General features: G+C 28.1%; 1 protein-coding gene across 3 annotated transcripts; it reads right to left on the bottom strand.

The window, feature by feature from the left end:
- Positions 1 to 3654: 3654 nt before the first annotated feature.
- LOC145192402 (non-lysosomal glucosylceramidase-like) lies at positions 3655 to 23024 on the bottom strand. Of its 3 annotated transcripts, XM_090095950.1 has the most exons (33): positions 22872 to 23024; positions 22540 to 22624; positions 22240 to 22418; positions 20984 to 21046; positions 20634 to 20710; positions 20400 to 20505; positions 20133 to 20218; positions 19878 to 19964; positions 19595 to 19740; positions 19271 to 19337; positions 18930 to 18978; positions 16412 to 16488; positions 16109 to 16230; positions 15906 to 15968; positions 15762 to 15799; positions 14104 to 14194; positions 13501 to 13631; positions 11119 to 11168; positions 9157 to 9229; positions 8625 to 8702; positions 8412 to 8538; positions 8131 to 8230; positions 7749 to 7839; positions 7031 to 7067; positions 6661 to 6790; positions 6291 to 6425; positions 5720 to 5826; positions 5576 to 5651; positions 5048 to 5172; positions 4386 to 4532; positions 4184 to 4294; positions 3906 to 3968; positions 3655 to 3699 (listed from the first exon to the last, which is right to left on the bottom strand). In XM_090095950.1, the coding sequence occupies exons 1-33, from the start codon at positions 22934 to 22936 to the stop codon at positions 3691 to 3693; spliced, it is 2991 nt and encodes a 996-aa protein (XP_089952076.1). In that variant the 5' UTR covers positions 22937 to 23024; the 3' UTR covers positions 3655 to 3690. The 3 variants fall into 3 exon arrangements, with proteins under 3 accessions (XP_089952076.1, XP_089952066.1, XP_089952083.1); XM_090095940.1 differs by lacking the exon at positions 3655 to 3699 and having other exon boundaries at positions 3808 to 3968; XM_090095957.1 differs by lacking the exon at positions 3655 to 3699 and having other exon boundaries at positions 3808 to 3968; positions 22240 to 22432; positions 22872 to 22946.
- Between the last annotated feature and the right edge of the window lie 1989 nt (positions 23025 to 25013).

Genomic DNA, 25013 nt, shown 5'->3' with positions numbered 1-25013 from the left:
CGAGAAAACAGAATATGATAATATAACCTCGTTAAATCACTTACAGAACAATACGGTTTTTAACGACTTAAGTCTCAAATAAACTCAAAAGAGTAGAGCTCAAATCTAACTTATCTTAGGCACTGACCTACGTGACTATACAAACAGGCGGAGTAACTATATCAACCAAAAAATATATTCCACTTTTAAGTTTCAGGTTAGTTAGTTAAGGTGAGTTAGCTAATGCATCATTTTATCATGAAAAGGAATTGTTAGCATTAGAAGGAATAACGGAATAAGCTATTTTTTTCCAATATTAATAGTAAGACATTAAAAGGTTGTAAGACATAAACAGTGGGTCCAAAAGTTATTAGCCCATCCTTGCATAACTACTTTACATTTGCTGTCATATAAGAATTATAGGAGAAAATTACTCACTGTTAGTATCATTGTGTGATCTATTGTCGTTAGTACAGGGTGTATACTTAATTTCTGACCCCCTATATCTCGGTTTAAGAATACGGTATTTCAACACATACCATTTTATTACTGTCATATCAATTTAATTAGACAAAGAATATATGTTAATAGTCAGTAATCAGTATTTTGTCCATTTCTTTCTATGCATTGGGTAATTCTCCTTGGCAGGCTTTCTACTAGGCGAAAACACTCTTCTTGCGTAATGGCAGCCCACTCCTGTTCAACACGTCTGATCAACTGTTCACGATTACGAGGTCGAGGATTGTGTAAAAAACTGTCCTGGAGTCTTGACCAAATATGTTCGATGACATTTAAGTCGGGCGAGTTGCCAGGCCAATCGGTCCACACTGCTGGAAAGTCTCTGTTGATCACATTCATTGTTGCTCTTGCCGTGTGGCAAGTTGCTCCATCTTGCATCAGAATAACTTTATTTCTCACAGGAAAGATGGTCTTATCATCAGCTGCACGTTTGTACACAGGTAGAATAATATCACGGTAATATTTTTTTAAAATCTTGTGTTTGTAACATGTGGGGGGTCAGAAATTGAGTATACACCCTGTATATATAGGGGAAAACCTCAATGAATGAGACAGCTTTTGCAAAATGCTTTTTAAACGTAGATAAAATTGTTTAATATATATATTTAAATATGTTTGATAACCACCGACTCTTGCTCAATGATATAGTAAAACAAAAAAATTGGATTTGCATTTGGCTATTGGTAAAAAGAGAGTTTTATTGGAGCATGACATTTGTCCCATTCATTAAGTATGTCTCATTGAATGGGATAAACATAAAAGAATTAAAAATAGACGTATTTAATTCAATCATTTTTCAAATTAGTTTATTAATTGTAAATGCAGTTAAATATATAGATACATACATAAAGACCACACAAAAAGTATTTTTAACTTTAAACATTTTAACTCTAATTAAATTTCAATCAAAGCAGAACTTTTTCATTTTAGAATATTATGTTTAGTTATTTTTATTTAAGTAAAATGTTGCAGTATAAAAGTGTGTAAATAATACCCATTACCCATGGGGATAAAAGTAAGGGAATGCAGCATCCCTCTGCTGAGCTGTAAATAATACTTTATTAAATTCATTTAATAGGTAGTATTTTGTCCCATTCAATATGCGCATCACTTTATCCAAAAATGATTAGTCACAACAAAAACACCATTAATTAAGCTTGAATGTTTTACTCACTGTAGTACTAGAGACTGCTATCTATTTAAGCATGGAATTTTATTTTCAATAACTTCAAAAATTGCTGCAAAATCAGAAGAAAAAAAAACATTTTTAAAAATTACTTTTTGCATTCGAAAACACAATAACATCCATTGTCATTACGGTCATAGAGCTATAGGATGGATGAGTCGGTCAGTTGAGTTCTTGTTTCTATCACTCTTTGTTACAGGAATTTGAATATCCTTACATCGATGCTTGTATAAGAATCTGAGTTTGTCTAATTCAATAATCGTCCCATTCATTAAGGTTCTCCCCTACTACAAGTTTCAGTTTTTCTGTTATTTTTTTTTTCTTGTTTTATTAACAAAAACAGTACAAGTTTGTTTAAATATTACACACAAAAATTATTGGCCCAGAGGAAAGAAAAAGATTTTGTCCGTCGCAAAAAGGTATTTCATCAAATCTAATATCATGTTGGGTAACCTTTCATGTTGATGCATTCTAGTAATCTATTTGGTCCTGAATCAGCATTTCTGAAGAACAGTCAATTGACGTGATTATATTCGTTCTTCAAGAGGTTCCCAAGCTCTTAGATATTCTTCAGCTTGTATTTCTTTATCCTCTGGTCGATCTCATCCCATAGATATTCTATGGGATTGAGATCGGACGAGAATAAAGGCCAAGATAATGTTTGAGTATTGTTTTGCTTAAGCCAGTCCTTAACTAGACCTGATGTATGCTTAGAATCAATGTCATGGGCGAAGAAAAATTCTTGTCCAAAATTAAATTTTTGGATCGATGATAACAAATAATGCTCTAAGATATCACTGTAATAAAATCGATCCATTTTATGGTCCAAAATATAATTCACTAATTCCATTTCGCTTCACCGCAGCCACATTACAACGTAGATCAAATTCTTCTTTGGGTGTTCTCCATACCATTACCTTCCCATCAGACCCGAACAGATGAAATTTCGATTCATCGGACCAAATGACAGTTTCCCAAAACATAATCGGCTTGTTCAACATTGTTTTGGCGTACTTTAGACGTTTACCTCGATTGAACTTATTGACTAATGGTTCCTTTCGTGCTACACGACCAAAAGGCCCAGCTTTATGAAGTCTGCTTCGAATGGTATTGGCGTGTAATGGTATTCCTAATTCGGTCTCTACCTCGATTTTCACAGCATTGGCAGATTTACATCGATCAGACTTATCTTTGTGTACTATTAATCGATCCAATATTTTGGTTGTTACTCTTTTTCGACCACGTCCGAATAAATTACTGACACATTTTGTCTTCTTGTATTTCTTAATTATGTAACGTTATGTCTTAGCAGCAATTACGTTACATAATTGAGAAATATAAAGAGACAAAATGTTTCGGTAATGTGTGTGTGTGTGTGTATTAATAATAAAACAAACAAAAAGAAAAGTCAATAATGTGATTTAGTGGTTCTCACTAAACAATCAAGACTGCCAAGGTAAGGACTCTTTCTATTTCCTTTTATCTAGTCACGAGCCCACTATAACAGCCACAAACAAAACAGAATTACCTTGGGATTTGTGTGCACTTATATAAGTTTGAAAAAGCCATTAGACCATACATTTGATCTAAAACAAATAAGTGACCGGAATGGGCTATAAAAAAAACTCATTTTTGAAAAACAAAATATTTCAAAAAAAAACTTGAGCATTCTGACAAAACAGCGTAAAAATATACATAAAAAACAGGTTAATTATTTTGTTGCTCTGCTATACTAATAAATTAGGAAAAAAATTAGAAATTAGTGCAGTTTGACCCTGGATAAAAACTCTTAAAATCGCAAAATTTAAAACATAAATGATGCCAACCAGAAAAAGATTAGGGAGAAGCTAACGAGGGGTTACGTAAATACCAAAAAAAATGTTTTTTTTTTTTTTATCATTTAACAAAAGGTAGCTCAATAAACCTGCTATCACTCAAGATTTTTGTAGACAAATCGATAAATCGAGCTGTAATCTTTAACGACAAGCAAGCCTATCTTTTATTAGTCACGTGTGCTATTGAAATTGATAATTATAATAATTAATCACTAATTGAAATTTGATACTTTACACATCGATAAAAGCAATAAATAAATGCAAGTAAAAAACATAAATATGAAAATATGAGCAAGTAGAAATTGTTTAAAAATAAAACTGCGCAATACAAAACGTAAAGCAGTTAAATACAATTATTGCCGGGGAAATCACGAAAAATCAATAACCAATTCATCCTCAGAACGTAATACAATCGCCTGATCGAAAGCTAAAACAGTTCCTTTTTCAACCTGAAATAGAAATAAATGAATGAACTTTAAACATCTAAAACTCACTGAAATTAATTTAAAAATCTTTTCAAAATTATAAAGTTAAAAAATAAATAAAAAATAAATAAAAGAAAGTCGAATTATCATTTTATTTAAATCAACCTTATCAGTATGTACAGAGTATGAGTGCGTACCAACCCAGATATTTACCTGCGTAAAATTGAAGAAAGACCTACCTTATTCACATGCACAGAATATGACTTGGTGCCAATAGAAACATTTACTTGCGTAAAATTGACACCTAATTCAAAATGGCTCAGCTGGAGCCCTCCGAAAACAATTTTTAACTAAACAGAGAAAAAACATAAACTTTAGGTAGAATAATCATGGTATGCTTCACACTACAAATATATGATCTGAGAAAACGAGTCTAGTTACCGCAGCCCATCCTCTTTTTACTTCAGTGAGATTTTGTTTATAAGTACCCCAGCAAGTTCCCAATACAAAAAAACCTGTGAAGTTATCTCTATTTATTGTCGGATTAAATCCAAGATGGAGAACATCTTTTGACGTGTATGACCAACTCTAAAATATAATTAAAAAATATTTATTCTGTAACATCAACTTATTACAATGCAAAACTTAAGCATTTTTTAAGATATTTAATAACTATAATAATTTCAAACCAAATCCTAAAAAAGCAAATATTACGAGAAAATCTAATTGCAGTAGTAATAATTACATTAATAATTAATAATTAATTACATTAATAATTAATAATTAATTACATTAATAATTAAGAATTAATTACAGTAGTAACTAATACTTAACTACATTAATAATTAATTACATTAATAATTAAGAATTAATTACAGTAATAATTAATAATTAATTACTTTAATAATTAATAATTAATTACAGTAATAATTAAGAATTAATTACATTAATAATTAAGAATTAATTAAAGTAATAATTAAGAATTAAATGAAAAATTCATCGCTAACAAAATTCGTTTTAAAAGTAATGCACAGCTGTTTTAATAAAAACACAATCTATTTATCTGTTATTATCTTCATATTTAAATTAACTAAGGAGCATACCTGACCACTTGCAATCTGGAAAAGGGAAAATCCTGACAAGGGACGAGCATAATGGTCCCCACATTCAATTTCATTCCATGGGCTGCGTCGAGTTCCATCATAAAAATAGCGTGTTTTTTCGAGTACTAGACAAAAATAAAAATATGGAGTTAAACTTCGCATCATAAACGTTGCTTTTGGTTCACTCTAAGTATAAAAACCAAAATAAACTCAAATAAAACTGATCCACGAAATAAAACAATTCTTTACTGAATTTAAATTTTAAAAGAATACAATAGCTTTTTTGTGTGAATCTCATGTCCATGTTCAAGTTCGGAAAAAAACCCAGAAAAAAAACTTTCTAAACCAGAGTTTCGGATTAAAAATATTAGGTCATCAAACGAGTAATTTATTGGGAATGAAAGATGAACCTGGACAAAAAACATTTTAAATTAGATCAGCTTTCATATTAATATATGGCTTTAATGCTGAAGCACTTCACTAAACCTACATTTGTCACTGCTACATGTTTGCATTAAATAACCATACCATCTAAACCCTGTTTCACCAACCCCTCCACAATAAGCAAAGCAGCAAATGGATAAGCTACACCACTCCATGCAATCTAAAAAAGAGAAGTAAAAGATAGTATCATCATGCATTGATAAGATAAATGAAACATGCATTTTTTACCTCAGATGAAAAACGTAAGGGATTGTCTGGTTTTGTGCCACTATCCCATACACCTTGCACCCAACCATTATCTCTCTCATCACAAAATGCTCTTGGAGCTTGAGTTTCTATAATACAAAATCATATTAAAAAAATATTCTAGAATCAAAAAGCCCAATAATTTGAAGACCTAGGTAAATATTAAACATAAACCCAACATTCCAGAGCTGCAAAATAGAAAAACTTTTTATCATTGGAGTATTGTTTTTTACATCACTTTCACCTTTATATTCAACATACAAACGAACAAGTCAAGATGAAAAAAATGCAAAAGTCTATGCAGCTACCCTCTTCACAGATTGTTAAAAAACCTGATGTTTTAGCAAACTCTTTCACAGTGCATTAAATAACTTTTGTGCTCCATCTAATTACCAAAAAGTCTTTTATTTCTTTTTCTTTTTTTTTTTTGTATGTTGGCCTGCATTAATAATGATTGGCACAAACAGCATATTTTAATTTGACTTAAGTAAATATATTTGAAAAGTAAATTTAAAAAGCAAACTTAAAAAGTAGACTTAAAAAGTTAACTTACTTGGATTAAAACTTGGAACATAGTTTCTTTCATAAGTATACTGGAGATGTGATTTTATATGCTCTTTTGGCAGTAAATAACCGAGGTTTAGAAGGTGAGCCCACCATTGTCCATACATTCCACCAATAAAGGTACCTTGTTTGAGAAATTGGTTGTAAATGAGAAGAAACTTAGGTGACATTTTTTAGACAAAAGCAATTTGAAAATTATGCTGTGATTACTAATAACACCAGCAGCATTAACAAAGAATTACAAAAAATTATTACAAACAAAAAGAAATTTTACAAATGATTATGAAACACTTTTCCTTGTTATTGAAGAAAATAATCCAGGAATTTTTTAACATTTAAAAAAAAAAAGACATTCTTACAACTTCCTAAAACATTTACTGGATGTGCAGGATCCACCACATGCGTATACCATTTACCATTTGTAAAACATGCTTTGTCCAAGTTAACAGTACCAAGATTAAACCGGTCTCGACAAACCTTTGCATAAGCCTGTAAAGTAAAGTATTTTGTAAGCAATAAAAATTTCAATTTAAATCTAGGCTAGGGACAGAATAAGGTGCAACCATTGTAAGGTGCAATCATTGTAGAAAAAAAACAACAACTTGAATTTAGGTTATTGCAACACAAAATCATTTAAACACAAAAATGTAAAGTATTTGTGATTTAGAGTTTAGTTAACTAAAATAAAACTTTAAAACAGTGAATATTTATGTACTCTATTAATCTTACTAAATCGTTCTGAAGTTTAGACATTTCCTCAGTAGCTCTACAAAAAAATAAAAAAACAATTTGAAAAATTCTATACATACATACATACATACATACATACATACATACATACATACATACATACATACATACATACATACATACATACATACATACATACATACATAAATATAGACATATTAAACTTTTAGAATTCAAAACTATTTGCTTGCTTATTTGTAACTGGCAGCTCACTCATAATGCTTTGCTTCATAAGGCAGCCATTTTTAAACCAGTTAGTAAAAAACATAATACTTAAATCAGTATTTTATTTTATGTGATAAAATGCTCACTATTAGCATTCAGGGTTTCACAGGATAAATCTAATTAAAGTATTATTTGCTAAATAAGTAAATATGAAGAATGGCTAAAGGAAGAGTCTTGATCACAACCTTTAAGCCTATCATTTATACTCTATATCATCTATATTTATACTCTATATTAGCATAAAACAAACCACATATAAAGTATTATGAAAATTTTCATAATACTTTATATGTGGCCTTACTTCTAGCATAGAAATCCCACACTAACTAGTATGGGATTTCTATGCTAGAAATAAGGATAATGTGATATAAATATTATATTACACACAGATCAGCATTGATAAGATAATTATAAAAAATAAATAAAATGTACATTAAAAAAAAGGAAATAAAAATAAAGATATAAAATGTACCTCAAAGCACACAAATACAACAAACCAATGAGTGTAGAGTAGCCATATGTTGCAACATCATAAGTGTTTGGCTGTGGTCCAAACACCATCCCTGTTTTTTTAAAAATAGTTATTTAAAGAGAAAAAATTATATATATCAATAGTAAAATATTTAAAACATTAAGATTTTAGATAACATCAAAAAAAAAAAAAGGTTTGTAACCAAACTTTTGCAAGAAATTAGAAAATAAAAAACTCCATGTATTCATAACAAAAACAGTAAAAAAAGTTAATGTTATAGATACTATTATCAAGTGAAGGGTTCTTTTTTTTTTTTTCACTTTCACAAAATTAATATTAAGATTATTAACAATATTGAAAAGAACAACCCTAAAACAAATACCATTTTTGTCAGTATCCATGACATCAAGCCAACGATTCATAAGTAACTTGATTGGGTTCCATAATTTATTGAACCAAGCTTGAGATGCACCTTGACGAATCTAGAAAAATATTGATAATTGTAAACGAAATAAAAATTGGCAAACCTGTAAACAAAACATAAGTCTAAAACCAGATATTAAAGATAAATAACAGAAATGATATAAAACTAAATAAATTAAAAAAAAAAAAACCACTTATTAGAAACAGATAAAGTAAATGAAAGAAAAATAAGCAAAAAACCTCTCTGTAAGTTTTAAGCACTGTTCCTAATTCTCCATCAACGCAAATCATAGTTGATGCAGGATCAGTTGAGTAGTTCTCCCATGTTGTCCAAAGACGTCGCAACTCAAGAGGACATGGGCTACGACTAAGTATAAAATACGATAACTTTTTAAAAGATTGCTGCACTTGAAAAATAAAATTAGTTAAATATCAACATAAAGTTTTGAAAACCTTGGAATAACTCCATGTGGAGTAATTTGAAAAAGTAAATCAATCTCTCGCATTGTCCGTTCAAGATCTGGAAACAAACTGTAAATGAGAAAAAACTAAAAGGATTGGATTGTAATAGACAAAATTACTTTAAATGCTTGTTACAAACTGTAACTGTTTAAAAAATGTAAATAAAAAATTTTTTTATTTACATTTTTTTAACAGTTAAATTTTGTTTATAATTTTAATAACTGTTATTAAAATTACTATTATTTTTCAAAAAATATTTTATGTATCATAATATAATAATAGAGGTGGAGCAACAACAAAACAACAAAAAAAGTTAAAGACAAATACTAATGACTGACTTATTGTTGCGCTATAAAAAATATAACACACCAATAAAACTTAAAAAGAAAGTTCCGAATTATGCAGCATCAAAATATTAGCAAACTATTTTGATGTTGCATACTTTGGGACTTTATTTTTAAGATTTATTGCTGTTCTATATTTTTTAATAGCGCAACAATAAAAGGCGAATTACAAAACTTACGAGGAAAGAGCCATTGCAAAATTCAACACATGCGTACAATTTAGTGGACATGAACCAGAAGAATTACTACATCCTAAAACAAAAGCAATGCAAAACTATTGATTGACATTTAAGAGAGTAATGTTTCACAAATTCTTCAGTTATGTTGATCTTCATTTTTTGTGAAGACATACTTTGGCATGTAAATGGCTTTTTTACTAAAAATTAAAAACTGATAACGAAGTACTTCTCAATTTTTGTGCTTTAGTAAGCTCTTCATTCATGTGACAAAAAACTTACTCAACTTTTGTGTTTTTACATATGCAGAATTTGTCTTAAAGTAAAAAACACTCTGATAGGCTTAGGAATTAGGCTATCTGAAAATATCTTTTTGATAACCATTTCTCTGTCGTTAGGAATCATTTGCAGCAAGTGATTATCTTGAAAATGTTTTTTAACATTCTAGTGCCCTTTTGAATAAAACATGAATAATACTGAGATATTGCCAACAAAATCTTTATGCAAAATCAAACATTTAGAATATAGAGTAGATGCATAGGGATTTTTAGAATTTTTAACTTGCCATAAAAAGTGTTAAATATAAATTTTAAGTAAATGCAAAGAGAGTTTTTGCCTAAAGTGTAGAACTGGGAAAGCTTGACACCAATTGAATAAGCAGAGTTTGGTGAGATGGAAAATATCTTTTGTAAAATAAATTTGTTCACATGGTGAACTTTAATACAAAAACTGATTAAAAAAAAAAAAAAAATTCACTAGCTAGATAAACTAGTCACTCCTGATTCACAAGTATTAAATTTACATTTGATAAACAAATTACAAATTACATTTGATTACAAACAAATTACAAATTACATTTGATTACAAACAAATTACAAATTACATTTGATTACAAACAAATTACAAATTACATTTGATTATAAACAAATTACAAATTACATTTGATTACAAACAAATTACAAATTACATTTGATTACAAACAAATTACAAATTACATTTGATTATAAACAAATTACAAATTACATTTGATTATAAACAAATTACAAATTACATTTGATTACAAACAAATTACAAATTACATTTGATTATAAACAAATTACAAATTACATTTGATTATAAACAAATTACAAATTACATTTGATTATAAACAAATTACAAATTACATTTGATTATAAACAAATTACAAATTACATTTGATTATAAACAAATTACAAATTACATTTGATTAGAAACAAATTACAAATTACATTTGATTACAAACAAATTACAAATTACATTTGATTATAAACAAATTACAAATTACATTTGATTACAAACAAATTACAAATTACATTTGATTATAAACAAATTACAAATTACATTTGATTATAAACAAATTACAAATTACATTTGATTATAAACAAATTACAAATTATATTTGATTATAAACAAATTACAAATTACATTTGATTATAAACAAATTACAAATTACATTTGATTATAAACAAATTACAAATTACATTTGATTATAAACAAATTACAAATTACATTTGATTACAAACATATTACAAATTACATTTGATTATAAACAAATTACAAATTACATTTGATTACAAACAAATTACAAATTACATTTGATTACAAACAAATTACAAATTACATTTGATTATAAACAAATTACAAATTACATTTGATTATAAACAAATTTAACTTTACATTACTTGTGAATCAGGAGTGACTAAATTTATTAGAACTGTATGAAGAATTTTATGAAAGAAGTAGCAATCAAGTTGGAATTGTTAGATATTTTAACTAATTTCTTGCTGGAAAAAGACAAGAGAAATAAAATATTAGAAAATGAACCTTATTAAGTCTTTTAAATATTAGATTTTTTCAATTAATTATAAAAACTTGAGATTTAAAACAGAACTTATCTATTTTTTTAAATCTATATTCAATTTATTATAATTTTCATTTCTTACTCACCCTCAAAAGCATACATATAACCATCCATTTGCCACATATATGTTGGAGAGCTTGAAAAAACAAACAAAAAAATAATAAATATTAGTTCAAAATAATCTAGTTTTTTCATAATTAGTTAAAGTACTTCTTGTTTATTGAGAGCCAATGAGCAGAAACACATTACAACTCCTTTATGACCAAAAAATACCAACATAAAATGAATCATGATGAATAGAAACAAAAAGGAACTTCTGTATGAACAGAAAACACAACTTTAAAATAAACCATGAAAAAAACATGCAAAGGCAGTACACTAGAAACATTTTAGATACTCTGCGTTTGAGAATCATCTTTCTGTTGCCTAATTTGTCCGTCATGTTCTCATCCTAATTCAGTAGATTATCTAGGGTATATTTGTGAATGCTTGTTCAAGATTGTCAAAACATCGATTGATAATTTCCACACTCACAATAGCTCAACAGAAACATAATGGAACTTTAGCATTGCTTAAAATGAACTACAACCAACTGAAACACAATCCAAATTCAATGTGGCCAAAAATAAAAACACAAAGCAACTTCTTCGTGGCCAAAAGTTTTCTTAACATTTAACACCTAATTAAAATGATAGCATCTTTGCACCAACCTTGAAAGGACCTACATAAACATGTTAATATTGCAAGTCAAACATTGAGTACCACTATGATATAAAAAAAAATATCTACCAGATTTTTGGTAAAAATTTTTTTAATAATATACTTTCTGCATATAATGCTATCATTGATAACTTTTTTTATTATCTCACAAATAGTTTGACAAACAAAAATTTAAGAAAAATCAATTACAAGAAAATAATCTCACAAAGAAACTGGGGTAACAGCATTGTAACACAGTTAAATCCTGGTAATTTGAACACCAGTTAACTGAAACTTTTGTTACGTTGAGCTGTTTTCTTAGGTCCATTTAAATTGTCTAATCAGTTTTTAATAAAACTTTCCGATTAAGTCGAACCTTAGATATCTTGAACTTTGTTAAGTCAAGCTATTTTTTTAAACCCCTTTGGGATATTTCTTTAGATAACTCAAACTTTTTTACAGATAAGCTGCTAGACACAATATAAATACTGAATAATAAAGAAGACTGTTGGAAAAAACTATAACATATAATTCAAAACCGTTTCAGGTGAAACCAATGCATGCACAAATGAAAAGGTAGCACCATGGGAGGAAACTACATTACGAACCACTTTATCAAAACTTAAGCTAAACCAGATTTATAATACTGATGGATTTGGTTTATTTTATCAAATCCAACCAAATAAATCTTTACATCTTAAAAATGAAAAATGCGTTGCATCTGACAGGATTAGCATCCACCAAAAAAATTGAAGAAAAATTGCCAATATTTGTCAGAGGCAAAGAAAGGTCACCCAGATGCTTTAAAAATCTAAAGCACTTGCTCAATTATTGCAGCCAGAAGAAGAGTTGGATGGATGGGACATTTGTTAAAGGATTAGGTTTGTGAAATTACAAAGGAAGGATGAAAAATTATTCTCCATTATGGATGCCATTCAAATGCTTGACATTGCTTTGGGGGAAGATGAAAGCCGAAACTATTTGCAACTGTTTTACTAAAGCTTGAATTTCAGAAAAAAGTGTTGATGCCTTGCTAGATGTGGATGATCCCTTTAAGGATCTCAAGGGCCAGCTAAAAAGCTTGCAGTTCATACCTCTGAGTTCTTCCCTGAAGGAGCAATAGTGAAAGATGAAGTGTTAATGGATGCTTTTATCAGCACTATTGAGCTGATAAAGGAACTATTATTGAAATTATTATAGATTATATAAATATTAAAGAAATTAAAATTGAAAAGAATTGATTAACATATTCAATGTGTTTGTGGAAGAAAATTTTGAGGCTGAAAATTTTTTGATCAAATCAACTTGTCTTTACTAACAAAATTAAGTGAAAAAAAAATTTTTTTTTTCTTTTAGTCCTTTACTTTATCCATTCTTAATGCTATCTTATGCTGTTAGTTTCTGAATCATATCAGACATACAAGACCATGTTCAATGATTTAAACCAATACTGAGCTATCATCATATTTTTAACATATTTATAAAACATTTTATTCTTATATACACTAAGTATTAAAACAGAAGTCTTACCATACTTTATATATATATAAAAACTCCTGAGTCAATAATTAATACATACGTTGTTCTGCATTTGAAACTACAAGCTAATTAAAACATTTAAATTAAGGCACTCAAGGATTGGTCAATGTCTTTGTCAGCTAAGTAGTACTGAGAGCAAGGAAAATACATACAACTAATTTTTTTCTTTTAACTAAAGTTAATCATGTTAAGAAATCATATAAAAAATCAACAACAAAATAAACTATTACTTTAGTACTGATACTCGTCCAGCAGCGCTATCAATCAGCTGCCATGGCAGTGTAGAGTTAAACATACTGTCACGGAAATCATAAGTAAATTTACGAAGTGACACCATGTTGTTTATTGTGTAAGTTAAAACCTAAAACAAATTTTTAGCTAAAAATTAAAAAACGTGAAACTTAGATTTTTTTAAGGTTTAACATAATCTGATTATGAAACCATAAAGTAACATGTTTCTTTATTTAAATAAAGAATTTAGTGAACAATGTTCCTTCTTTTACATAGTGAATTCAGTGAACAATGTTCCTTCTTTGACATAGTGAATTTAATGAATAATGTTCCTTCTTTGACATAGTGAATTTAATGAATAATGTTCCTTCTTTGACATAGTAAATTGAGTGAATAATCCCGTTAGTGTAACTCTACTCCAATACAAGCATAAAAGTTTTTTTAAAGTAAAACTTAAATAGTTTGAATTTGTTTAAGATTTACTTTATACTCTTTTTTTTTTTTGCATGCATATATAGATAAAGGTTTAAACAACATTCTTAACAACTCATATTAATATGAATACATGTGGACAATTTGTTTTAAACAAAATTACATATTACATCAGTAAGGGTTTTCCACACATTACTGTAGTGATTGCCAATAAATATGGGTGTGTTTGGTATACTAATAAAGGGGCTCCAGTCTTTGTACCTTAAGAAAAATGTTAAAAAGAAAACTCTTAAATCTGCAAATTTAATTTTATAAATAATCAATCTAAAAGAAAATCTTACTTCTAAAAGAACTGTGCAAGGTGAAAAAACTTATACTTATTGTTAAAACTTCTAATTAAAAAAACCCTTTCTCTAAAATCTAAATACAGTAAAAGTAATTTATTTCAAATGCTGCTTTCAAACATTTGATTTCAAACATTTACAATTTCGAACAAAATTTTAAGTCCATAGAGTTTGCCTTACAAAATTCTTATTAATTATGCTACTAATTTTGAAACCTGCTAGTATTGAACAATTTTTCCAATCCTATGACATAAATACAATACCTTAATTTGAACTTTTGAGGGAAAATGAGTAAAAACAACAAAAAAAATAGAATTTTAGTTTAATATAGATCAGTTCTAAAACTTTAAATATTTTAACGAAACTTGAATTTCTCATTACATTTTGAATATCTAAATTAAGCATTTAAAATTCTACACACTTTTAAATGTTATGCACTTTTCATGTGTATATTGTATAAAGCATGTGTCATCAATCAAGAGCAAGATATTGGTAAGAGGACAAAAGCATAAACAAGTTAACTCTGCAAGAAAAAGGTCGAGCTCTTAAAGACTTTGATAAGAACAAAGATGTTACAGCAAAATATAGTATCAAAATATAGTAATCCAAGAGGAGGCAAGCATGCATGCTAAAGAGCTTAATTTAAACAACTTTAGGACTTTGAAGAGTTGGTTATGTAGATGAAAAGAAGAAATATCATTTTTTTAAAATTTCTATCTTGGAATCCAAACATTAGTGCCTGATTGGAGTGCAGTATCTACTGAAAGATAAAGTATTGTAAATTGCTTTCATAAAGTAGGAATCTCAACTGCAAATCAATAAACAGCGATGACAAAGATAACAAAGATGATTCATTTAAAAATTTGTAGGAGAGATTGATATTTATCAAGATGCTATACTAAATCTTATAGCAGTAGATATCAACACAGCTTTGTTAACTGATTTTAACCATCAAGTATTTTGTGAAGCCACCACTTACAGATTCTCAAATTTTGGCAAAATTTTTTTATAGCAAAAATATTAGCAATGAAGATCAAAAATTAATCAATGCTTCTAATGTTTCAGAAGAAAAACTAGTGGAGTATCCTGGAAAAACTCAACTACTAATTGAAATAGAAATGCTTCAAAAATTTTATTTGTTTGCTACAAATGGTAAGGAAGTTCAAAAAGAATGTTAAAAGATTGAAAGTTTATAAAAAAGAAAAAGCAAACAAACAACAAATAACTTTTTAAAATTTTAATACTCAAAAGATAAAGAATACTTATTCACACTTTTTATAAATTTTTTCTTTTTATATTGTCATCAAACACATTCTTGTATTTCTAACCATTTTATGATTTTTACAAAACTGTAAGTTTTTTCAAACATTCAGTATTTTCAACCAAAACTGTGGTCCCTCTTAAGTTTGAAATAAAAGACTTTTACTGTATTTATTAAGTTACTTACAAGCTAAATGCTATATGTTAAAGCTAAAGCAAATCACCTATTTGGAAAGTGCCATGCCAGTAGAAATGTAAAAATCTGAAAGATAGGCAAACTAACATACTTTTACTAGTGGTAACAAATAATAAAAATTTATTTTGATTAAAAATTAAATAAAATATCATAAAAATGGTCAAAAACTTACAGATGTTGAACCAGAAGGTATAAATCTGCTCATTTTTACTGCTCCATTATAAGTTTGTCCAGTCTTAAAAAAATTCAATTTGCATTAAACAATTTCTTTAAAAAGTGAACCTTAATTTTAAAAAGAGCCTTTGGCAAACTATTCTTTAACTAAACAAAAAAGCATCTTTATAAGTTAAGAATAATACTGTGTTTAAAACACACTTTTGATGAACCAGCTTCTCCCTGGCCAGGCAAAGATGAAGATTTAGTGAAGCTATTCCACATATCTTTTACATCACTGTATTGCAACATTGTAGACATATCATCTCCAGGCTGACTTATAGCTATATATTAAAAAAGCATGTTTTAAACAAACAGGTTTTTGCAATTATTAGCCTTGAAATATTCTATTCAACAAGTAGCCATCATGGAAAAAAATGCTTATACATGTATTGAACAATGGTTTTTTGTTTTTATTAACTCTGAAATATATCATTTAAAAAAAGAATCCACCATCAAACTAACCCATTATTGCAACATGCCCATTAAATGCTTCAAGCTCTTTCAAAGATGGATTATTCATATCAATACCATACAAAGATCTATCAAACAAAAAGGTTGATCACTCAATATTAGGAGAAAAAGAAAAAAAAGGAGAATGACAATAGAGTTTAAAAAAAAGTCATTGTATTTAAATCCAAAACTTTCTTCATTTGGCTGACTTAACATGGAGTAAGTTGATCATTAATGAACTTTAAAGGAGTTTATATATGTGTGTGTGTGTGTGTGTGTGTGTGTGTGTGTGTGTGTGTGTGTGTGTGTGTGTGTGTGTGTGTGTGTGTGTGTGTGTGTATATATATATATATATGTATATTTATATATAAAAGAATAGATACAAACTTTTGACAGCCATCTTGGAAGGTGATAAATTGAATATATATATATATATATATATATATATATATATATATATATATATATATATATATATATATATATATATATATATACACAGTGGTGACAACATAAATAACACATATATACAGTGGTGACAACATAAATAACACACTTTCATGACCAGTTGGTTTTACTTTTTGATACCAACTTTTTTTGTTTTTATAGCAATTGCTGTTTTTTTTTATAGCACCAAGAATGCTTACCTTTTTGAACAGAACTACTCATTTGAAATTAATAACTTGCAAAATTGATTGTCTTGAGCATTTTAGTGGTCATGTTTACACTTTGGCAGTCTTTTTAAATGGCACACATTTACTTTTTATTCAAAAAAAATATAAATTCTTTTATTATATCAAAAATAATTATTCTATTCAGTATTTTAAGGATATTCTTGTAATTCATTTAGCAAAAAAAAATTTAATGATTTATCAACAATGGAATGAGGTAAATATGGAACAGATGTCTTTTGAAGATAATTACAGGCATTCGCAAGATCTAAGATTGAACAATTCTGAAAGATAGCTTGAAGATTGGGTTGGTAAGAAAGTAACAAAGTTAACAATGCTATTAATTTGTTTAATGATACTGGTTCATTAAGCAACAAAAAACGCCTAGAGGAGACACAACCATAGTCTGTATCGCTAAGCTGAATCTTTTTGTTGGTGCACCAAAAATTAAAGAACAAAATTGATAAAAATTGAAATCTCAATCTGTCTGTCAGCACTGTAAAAAGTCGCTTACACAAAAATAAGATATTTGGAAGGGTTGCCTAAAAAAAACCGTTGGTCTTAAAACGTAATCTTGTCAGTCATTTGAAGTTTGCAAAACAGCGCCTACACAAGGACTTACATTTTTGTCAAAATATGGTTTAGACTAACAAATCTAAGTTTAATCGCTTTGGATCTGACGGAAAACAATACGCTAATTGTCCCCAAAACCAAGACAATTGATCAAAACATATATAAAGATATACTAGAAAACATCACGCTGCCATATGCTGAGGTAAATCTCCCTTAGGATTGGAAATTCCAACAAGAAAACGACCTAAAGCACACAGCCAAAAGCGTTAAAATGTGGTTTAATACCAACAAAATTGATGATTTGGAGTGGTCCACACAATCACCAGACCTAATTCTGATAGAAAAGTTGTGGGAGGAAGTTGACAGAAACATAAACCGGTTAACTGCAACAAATTTAGACTGACTATAGATCAAAATAAAAGCTGCTTGGGACAACATTATGCCTTAATAATGCTAAAAATTGATCTTATCCTCTAATAAAGTTTTCTTAACTATCTACACAAAGAACTTGAACCATAATTTCATTAGCAAAAGCATAATGTACAGGGTGTGCTATTTAAATTCCCCTCTTATTCTGTACTTCTAAATCATTTTAATGATCATACTTTTTTTTTCAACTAAGTTACTTTCTTTTCTTACTTAGTAATGCTATCTTCTAAAGCTAATATTTTATCAGGCTAAAAAAGTTTACATCTCAAAAACTCAGATCTCAGATTGAATATCAATCTGTGCTATTTATTTTGTCGCTACTGTGTGTATATATATATATATGTATATATATATATGTATATATATATATATATATATATATATATATATATATATATATATATATATATATATATATATATATTCAATTTATCACCTTCCAAGATGTTTGTTGGCAATATGCATCTATTCTTTGATTTTAGAATGAAATTGGATTTGAAAGCGGTTTGGTAGCGTTCTTTCCTATATATATCAATATTTAGGAACAAATTATCATCACTATCTTGTAGCGTTCTTTCCTAAATATCTCAATATTTAGGAAAGAAAGCTACAAGATAGTGATGATATTTAAGGTAGGATCACTTCATTCAAAGAAATTACAATAGTATTATGAGGAAGAATTCTTTGTTTGGGATTTTGTTTTATTTGGAAATGTATTGAGATGTATTGAGTGTAAGAAGAAAAGCTTTTTTCACATATTTTTCAGATGTTAAAAATTTAAATAATATGCAGATTTTTCTATATACATCTTTAAATGTGCAAACTTTTTTTTACACTTATAAAAAAAATCTCCTCACCCAACAGTGTATAAAGAATTCACATTACCACCATAGTTGTTGTTTTGAACTGAAAAATAAAAAGATTTCTTAAATTCCTGAAGTGAAAAATTAAACAAAACATTTTTTGAACTTCTTCCAGATTAATTAGATGTAGATTAATTCCTAACTTTAAATTCATAAATTTAAAGTTCGGAATAAATAATTTAAAAAATAGCAAAACAGTTTAATGCACTAAAAACTTAATATCTACAAAACAAACAATTTATAATGACCAACAGAAACCTGGTAACTAGACCCTTAATGAACACAAACTAGAGGTTTACTGCTTTAATTAAACGCTCAGTGTATTGTAAGATTACCTTGATTAACAATTGGTGAACAACAGTTCCACCCAGCGATATTTTGAAGACTTGCTAACAATGAGACCTTAGAAAAAGGTTTTAGAGTTAGAAAGAGCATTTAAGTATTAAATTTAAGTTTTAAAATATTTAAGTAAGTATACTTTTGACTTGCTAATAGAGAGACTAAAGTTTATAATAATAAAAAACATTTAAAGATGAGAATATATTTTTTCTTGTAACAATTTTTATTGCAAATTTAACTGAACAAGCTTTTTGAACTTAAAAGTTTTTTTTCATAATATTCAACTAAGAGAGTTCAATTAGATAATTGAAAAATTGCACCTGTGCATCTTCCTTTGTTTCATTTCCTACATGAAACTCAAAAACAATGACAGGAGCTGAACTTGCAATTGAATTTAAAGGCACTTTTGGACTGTATGCTTCTAAGTGAACTGTGAAGCCTTCTAGTTTAGCATCAGCATAATCAACTGAAATTTAATACAGAAATGCCAACCTAACATTTAAATTTCTAGTGAAATTGGATAATTGGTTAATGGTTTGAAGATAAAGTTTTTTAAATTTAATTGTGACAAAATGGTCTTCTGCAGCTCATAGTAAAAAATACCTTCAACAACAGGAAACTTTGCAGTCACCTCAATTGACTTTACACCAGGTAACCCTTTTAGCAATTCTTTTGAAGCACTTGGTATCACTAAAGAAGTATTGTTTCAATCTTGTGTTTAAACTAACTTAAACAAATTATAATGTGATAAACAATAAGTAGTAACAAAAATAAAAATAAAAAGTGTCCAACCACTTACAGTGATAAGTGCAATCTAAATGCAATACAATATAATCAACCTTAAAACAAAACTCTTACAGTGATCAGTAATATATGGTGAGGGCTGAAACTTTGAGTCATCATAAAGTTCATCTGACTGCAGTATTAAAGCAGAATTGCCAATCCTATATTTATGAAATTTGAATCTATATTTATGAAAATTGAAATTCTATTTCTTTTTTTTTAAATTTGCTTATGAAAAGTTTTTTTCACAACAAAAAAAGACTAAAAAAAAGATTATACTTTTGCAAAAGAAAAGATTTTAAAGAGTTCTGATACAATTAAAGAAGATTTATGGGAACTAACTTGATTGCAAAAAAAGAATTGGGAACATGAGCATCATGTGCAACTTTGTTATTAATTTGCCATTGTCTCAACCCACCATCACCTCCAATTGAAATACAGCCACCCCCTTTAAATCAAATTATGTTTAACTCTTAACTGTAATAATCATCAACAAAATCATTTTTAAATCAAAAAATTAAATTATGTTTAATCCAAGTTTAAAATAAATTACTTAAAAAAAAAAAAAAAAGTTACCTAATGCCCCTAAAGGCAACTCAACTGCTCGTAGAGCCTCTCCTGAATACTTGAACTGATCAAGAGTTGGATTTATTCTATAAAAAAAAGCTTCCTTTTTTATCAACAGTTGAAACCATGAAAGATTATTAAAAAACTCTACATGTAGTCATCCACATACTTTAAGATTTGTAAAAAACAATTAGTATTTAAAAAATACAAACAATGAAAACATTTCTTAACTTCTATTAGAAAATGTCTTCATACATTCATACAAACTGAAGCAAATTTATTGCAGCTTTATTAACTGACAGCTTACAAAAGATATACAATAATTATCAACAAAGACTGTAAATGAAACCTGTACTTACACAGGAGTACTGTTTAAAGGAGCATGAACATGCAAGTTTTTTACACTTTGCCACACTGGAACACTAAAGATATGATGAATTTAAGATACAACTGAAAATAATTTTGAAAGAATTGCTTTTATTTACTTTTACACCTGCAATTAATGTAAAAAGAGAAATAAAAACATTCTGAATTAAATAAAACTGATTTAGGGTAGAATCACTCTTTATTACATGGTTGCAACAAACTGAAGAAATAACAAATAAAAAAACAAACAAACTGCAAGGTAAACTATATAGTGTACATGTGTTAAAAGTTGGCACTTTTCTAATACAAAACTTTAAGCCCAAAGATACTGAGTTGACAAAAGATAAAGGAAAAAAAATTTATTTCATCAAATAAACATCAATAATGTTTACTTTAAATCAATCTAACTACCTTTAGCTGTGAATACAGCTTCAATCTGAGGTCAGAACTTTAAGCTGGTTTTCTTAACCTGTATGTCTGATAGCCCAGTCTAGGCCCGAGATAATGAGCTGATGAGTTGCTATATGTCAGTGTTCTGTTGCTTACAAGCTTGTGCTTGAACTTTAGCCCAGATACTGTGTCTAAAAGATTAAGGTCAGGAGAGCTAGGAGGTCAAATATTTTTGGGCCAGAATTTCAGGTGATCAACAAGCCACTGCAGGGTAACATTGGCCTTCTGCATAAAAAGAAGAAGGCCAATAATTTACAGGTTCAAGATAGGCTTGAACTCAAGGAAGGACATGAGGCTATAGAACATTTTCAATGTAGTCTTGGGACCCATTTTCAGCCCAGAAGGTAAAAATTCTGGAAGCGTTTTCTTACCATTGGAAATGACCAATCTGATCTTATTGATAAAATCCCAATTACCAGCAAAAATGGGTCTAACTAGCTTCCTTTCTGTGGTCCCATAAACCTCTTCTTAATATTGTAAACAGTTCTTCTGGGGACCTTGAGATCTTGAACAATCTCAGAAACTGACATACTTTTGTGAAGAGGTTTGACAACCTCCACAGCTTTTTTATTTTATATTGCCATTCTTTCAGCAATATTATTTTAAAGGGTTATTTACAATTTTTATGTCTTTGAAATTATTGAAATCTTTTGGCGGAATATTTTTTTGGAAGATTGCTTGGTACAATCACAAAACCTCGTGAAAGTTGAATGCAAAATTTTAACACACATATGGTATGATTTGTAACAAACATCAACACACATGTGATAAAGAAGTACTTGGAAAATAGTAAACATACTTATAGCTTTTATCATCAGTTCTGTTTCCTCTGTAGCTGCAGCATGGTGTTTCTGAATATTGAAAAACTAATTCCCCCCCTTGATCAACAATATCAATATTTTTAGGATGGATACATACGAATGTCTTGCATTTGCTCACCACTGCTATAGCAGCGATCCATTCAGACTCTGTTGATCCCTTCAAATTGAAAACTAGTCAGCAAATATACTGTTTCTCAATGTTTTTTTTAAAAAGTTCATACTTTAAAATGCTCCTGAAAAAATTACATTAATTTATCAGATGTTAATAATTTAAGTACCATAATAAGATCTCCCTCTTCATCTTTATATGTAAAGTATTTTAATCCAGGATAATCTTTCATTATATTTCCCCATGAAATCTTGCTAGATTAAAAAGAAAAAAAAATTCTTTAACTATTTTTCGAAATATTTTTTTTATATAGTGTATCCAAATTTTTCTATTCCAAATTATGTTAATAGGAACAATTGTTCATATCATTTATTTAAGCCATTAAATCTAACTAAAATAAAACCATATTAAATGCCTACATAGATAGCTTTATTCATATAAATACTTTTTTTTTAAGTTTTAAATATTTTTCTTATGAAGAATCATGAAATAAGACTCTACCTTGAAATGCAATCTTCAACAAGTTTGTTAGTATCAAAGTACTTTATTTTCACTAAATTATCCATGAAAATTGCTGAAAAAAGTTGTAAAAACTATTACAGTATATGACTCTTTTTAACTACATTAATGTAGACACCAGTTAAATAAGTCTCAACAAAACAATATAGAGAAAGACCATCTGTTAATAGATTACCACAGTTAAATCTATAAACTTTAAATAAAAAGTGGTTTTTTGTATTTTAACAAATAACAACCAACCTCTACATCAGTCGATAAAGATAAATTTTCTGAAGCTTATTAAATTAGAACTCTTTATGCCTTTATAAAGCAAAGTTTTAGGCGTGACAAGTTTATATTCAAATATAAACTTGCTATTTAAAACTTGTTATTAAAAAGAGTGTAACAGTTATAGTTAAATACCAATTCTGCAGTTTTAGTGAATACTGATAATAGAACTTCATTCAAGACTCATAAAGAAGTTTCAAAACTCATAAAGGATTGAAATAAAACAAATATTTTGACTTTTAGAGGACAAACATAGTTTTCCCAAAAAATAAAGTATGGAGAAAAAAAAATTTCAAGCTTCAAAAGCATTTGAAAAATATATTAAAGTGTTATGCTTTTGGTGATACTACACCTTTCCCTCTCCCCCTAATTTTATGATTGATTATGGCAAAGAACTTTAAGCTGATTAAGGACCATATAAAAACAAAGGTCTAATCTCACAGCTTGAAAGTTATGAAAAATACACAACAAAGGCTTATATTTGCCATTTGGAAAAATAATTTTCTTTGTTTAAAAATTATCTTTTAAAAGTATTGATAACATGGTTTTTATTTTTATAATAAAAATTTCAAATAATGGAACATTACTAATTTTATTAAATCTAATTATCACATGCCACTTTGCTTAGCTGGATTGTTGCTTTGTTGTCTAAAATTTCTTTTATAAGTTTTATGGGATAATTTAAAAACTATTTTATTGATTATATAGTGCAATAAACTCTAGAAGAACTTAAGTTGTTTACATTAAATGTATGTATGTATGTATGTATGTATGTATGTATGTATGTATGTATGTATGTATGTATGTATGTATGTATGTATGTATGTATGTATGTATGTATGTATGTATGTATGTATGTATGTATGTATGTATGTATGTATGTATGTATGTATGTATGTATGTATGTATGTATGTATGTATGTATGTATGTATGTATGTATGTATGTATGTATGTATGTATGTATGTATGTATGTATGTATGTATGTATGTATGTATGTATGTATGTTAAAACTAATGACTTTCTTTTATATCAAGTTAACTTTTATTTTTAAAGAAATTTTATTTTTATTTCGTGTCATATTAGAAGTAAAGTTTAGTAATATGTTAAAAAAAAAAATTTGAAGTTTTTTTTTTAGAAGAATTATTCCATATCGTTTTTATTCTGATATGATATTGGAAAAAAATAGTCACCGGAATGACTAGAGTTCCGGTATATACAGAGATTTAAATTAACTACAGTACCGGCTAAAATTTTTATAACGATATTACTTCGTAATCATTCCGATGACACTTTTTTTTTTTTTTTTTTTCAATATCTCATCGGTATGATAACGATATGGAAATGAAACGATACGCAGACCCTTATATAAAACATTGACTTCATGAAAATGAGGACATACTACATTTGGGCGCTACTGCAGTTTCTCCCCCCCCCCTTTTTTTTTTTATGATTGAACTTCATAGAATTTAATGCTGATTCAGGAAAATGTAAAAACATAAACCTGAAAATCAACGGAAAGTGCTCTAATTCGAAGTCAATGTTTTAAAAAATCCCACTAAAAACCCTAACATTCGTCATTTTGAGAATAACAAGTTATAAATAAAAAAAAGGGGTTTTAGCTTTTATAGGGATTTTTATTTAGAAGACTCAAAACTACACTTGTTAAAGATATGGTAGTTAACCTGCCTTCTTTTAGATGTTAAAAATATTATACTTATTTCTGTTCTTTTTAAAATTTGTTTTAAAATGTACACAACTGTACAGTTTACGTTTAGTGAGGAGGGTCCTTAAACAAAAAATCATTATATGAAGTTTTCTCTTCCAAAAACTTATATCAAATTTTTTTATAAAATTG

The sequence above is a fragment of the Hydra viridissima genome, unplaced genomic scaffold (genome assembly GCF_058129835.1).
Source record: "Hydra viridissima isolate aposymbiotic clone 2 unplaced genomic scaffold, HvirCarnegie_v1 scaffold_1, whole genome shotgun sequence".
Taxonomy (NCBI): Eukaryota; Metazoa; Cnidaria; class Hydrozoa; order Anthoathecata; family Hydridae; genus Hydra; species Hydra viridissima.
This window is presented reverse-complemented; position numbering and strand designations above follow the sequence as displayed.